At 34.5% G+C, this 2500-nt stretch overlaps 1 protein-coding gene across 1 annotated transcript in view; it reads right to left on the bottom strand.

Moving 5' to 3' along the window:
- LOC138008293 (protein ERGIC-53-like) overlaps positions 1 to 2500 on the bottom strand; it is a 30992-nt gene that overhangs the window by 19453 nt on the left and 9039 nt on the right. The window contains exons 3-5 of the mRNA XM_068855586.1: positions 2295 to 2392; positions 1339 to 1446; positions 166 to 227 (exon numbers count right to left, since the gene is read on the bottom strand). Coding sequence (XP_068711687.1) covers positions 166 to 227; positions 1339 to 1446; positions 2295 to 2392 — 268 coding nt within the window. The remainder of the gene's footprint in view (positions 1 to 165; positions 228 to 1338; positions 1447 to 2294; positions 2393 to 2500) is intronic.

Genomic DNA, 2500 nt, shown 5'->3' with positions numbered 1-2500 from the left:
TTTACATTATCAACTCCGTTGATAAAACCAAATTTTTGCATACTACTTCCCCACCGACGCAGCACCACAGTTTCTTTAGAAACTACCCCTTCATTCATTTGACATAGTCATAGCCATGAGCTAAAAATTAATGAAACCTTCTTGAGGACCAGTGTAATAACTTACTTGTTATGATTGTAAATGTGCGTTCCATCATTAAGCATTACAGAAATAAATGGGTTGTTTCCCTGAAAAAATAAAAGGGCTTTACAAAGTAACAAAACAACCCTTAATTTTACAAGAAAAATTATTATTTATGACCTTCATTCAATATCATTAAATACATTTATAGTGTGATTGTAAGAGTAAAGGACTGGAATAACTTAAACATTCAGCATTACTATTGATAAATGACAATTTTTCGACATCTTGTAAGGGAAGGAAGAGTCTTCAGATTGCACCTACTTTACTGCAACTTCACCAACACAGAGCCAAAAGGAATGTTTTAAGGTAAGGAGGATTTTAATTTTAACAATTTCATAGCAGATACTAAGTGATGTAAATTACTTTAAATGGCCGACACATTTTTTTTATCTTTCATTAATCAACATGAGTATGATTTTCTTTTTATTGCTACTTTACTTTAGTCACCAAACACATCCTGCCATCTACTGTATATTATACAGTAGTTTATTTGTATCTTTGTTTTATAATGTGAAAATAAAGTTTTATTTTTTTTAAACGTTTTAAGGTACTACTACTACTACTACTACTACTACTACTACTACTACTACTACTACTACTACTACTAATAATAATAATAATAATCGTTATTTAATATTTTTATTTAGGGCTCCAAGAAGGCTTTTCAGTCCTAATTTACAAAAATTTAATATACATTAAACGTTGTCTATGATGAAAAAGGGCTTTCAGTCCTAATTTGCAAATAATAATCATGGTACAACAATATAAGTAACTATTTGAAAAATACAATTGGAAAAGATAGTCTTTCAATTTCCTCTTGAAAATTTCGAGGCTGTTACAATCAGTGATAGCAGTCAGTAATGAGTTCCACATAGTTACTGATTGGTACAGAAAAGATCACTTCCCAGCAGCAGATTTGTATCCTGGAATATCTAATTTGTTCTTATTTCTAGTAATCCAATAGTGCACAGACAAGCCCTAGTGACAAAGCGGGAACAGAGATATCTAGGTGCTAGCCCCTTTACACATTTAAACATGAGAATGCCACCAGTATATGTCAGCATACTACTAACAGGAAGCCAATTTATGTCCCTCAGGACCGCTGTTATGTATAGAATAAATCACTAAGGTCTGTAAAGAAATAAATTCACTCACTTGTTGATCATTGTCAAATGAATCGCAAAAAATACCAAGACCTTTCCATGTGTTAACATTTCCAAAGGCTGGACCCTCTATGCCTGCAGTTTCTGTATACCAAATAGCCTAACAACAAATTTAAACAAATAATAATAAATTATGAACATAGTGAAGCTAATGTAGAATTAGAAATGGATAGGTAAGAAAGTGAAGAAAATAATGGGCAAAAGAGTAGCACAAGATAAAGCAATACAGAAAATCAAGTAAATGAAAATACACATCAAATAGCAACAGATTACTGGTATGATTGGGCAGGAAGAAACCCTACAATAAACATTCTACATCACATCTATATATTCCAGCACTCGGCAAAGTCCCTTTTTGACTTATGGCTGTTTGTGCTTACTGGTAGGTGGCCTCATACAGCCCCAAGCCTCTTTAGAGAATCATCGCCAAGCCGGCCACTTAAGCTTGAGAGAAGAGGACAGCCGCAACAACGGGGATTTCATCCCCTACTCTTTTCGAATGGTGTGTGGGTTCTTTGACTTCCCACAGGGAACTTATGAACACAGAAGATGTTTGTGAGATGGGGCCTCGGTTTATAGCCCTTGTCCGAGAAGACTTGAAAGTCTAACCAATTTCAGATAAAATTACAAAGGCAGCACTTCCTCCTCAGTTATTTCAGCTTATTAAAATTACATGATCGACTTCTTAAACTAGAGCAAGATTAGGTGAGAGAGAAAAGCTCAGTAGAGTGAGAATTTCCAAAGAATAAAAGGATATTGCAAATAAAGTATGAGTTAATCAGGTAAAGGAGGATGAAGAGTTGCCAGACATCATGGATGTGATATCATGCAATAGGCAAGGCTATCAAGGAAACCATAGGAATTAATAATCTATGGAATTTTTCTAGATCATCATCTTTTTAATTCTGTTGATTACACTGCACATTGAAAAGGACCAGACTGACTCACCACACCATCTCCACCAAGTCTTCCTACACCAGTCACTTTAATGGAAACTTCTACTTCCCACCAATCATGAGGAAAGCCACTTTTTGTCCATAAATAACCTGTGAAAGTGGTACAAAAAAATCCGCAATAATTATGTTTAATAAAAGCACAAGCAAAAGCTGCAATACACAGTGTGTATTTTGCTTGAGTATTGAAAGAGAGTGGCA

The sequence above is a fragment of the Montipora foliosa genome, chromosome 6, assembly GCF_036669935.1.
Source record: "Montipora foliosa isolate CH-2021 chromosome 6, ASM3666993v2, whole genome shotgun sequence".
NCBI classification, from domain to species: Eukaryota; Metazoa; Cnidaria; class Anthozoa; order Scleractinia; family Acroporidae; genus Montipora; species Montipora foliosa.
Note: the sequence above shows the minus strand (reverse complement) of the source record. Positions and strands in the feature narration are given on the sequence as shown.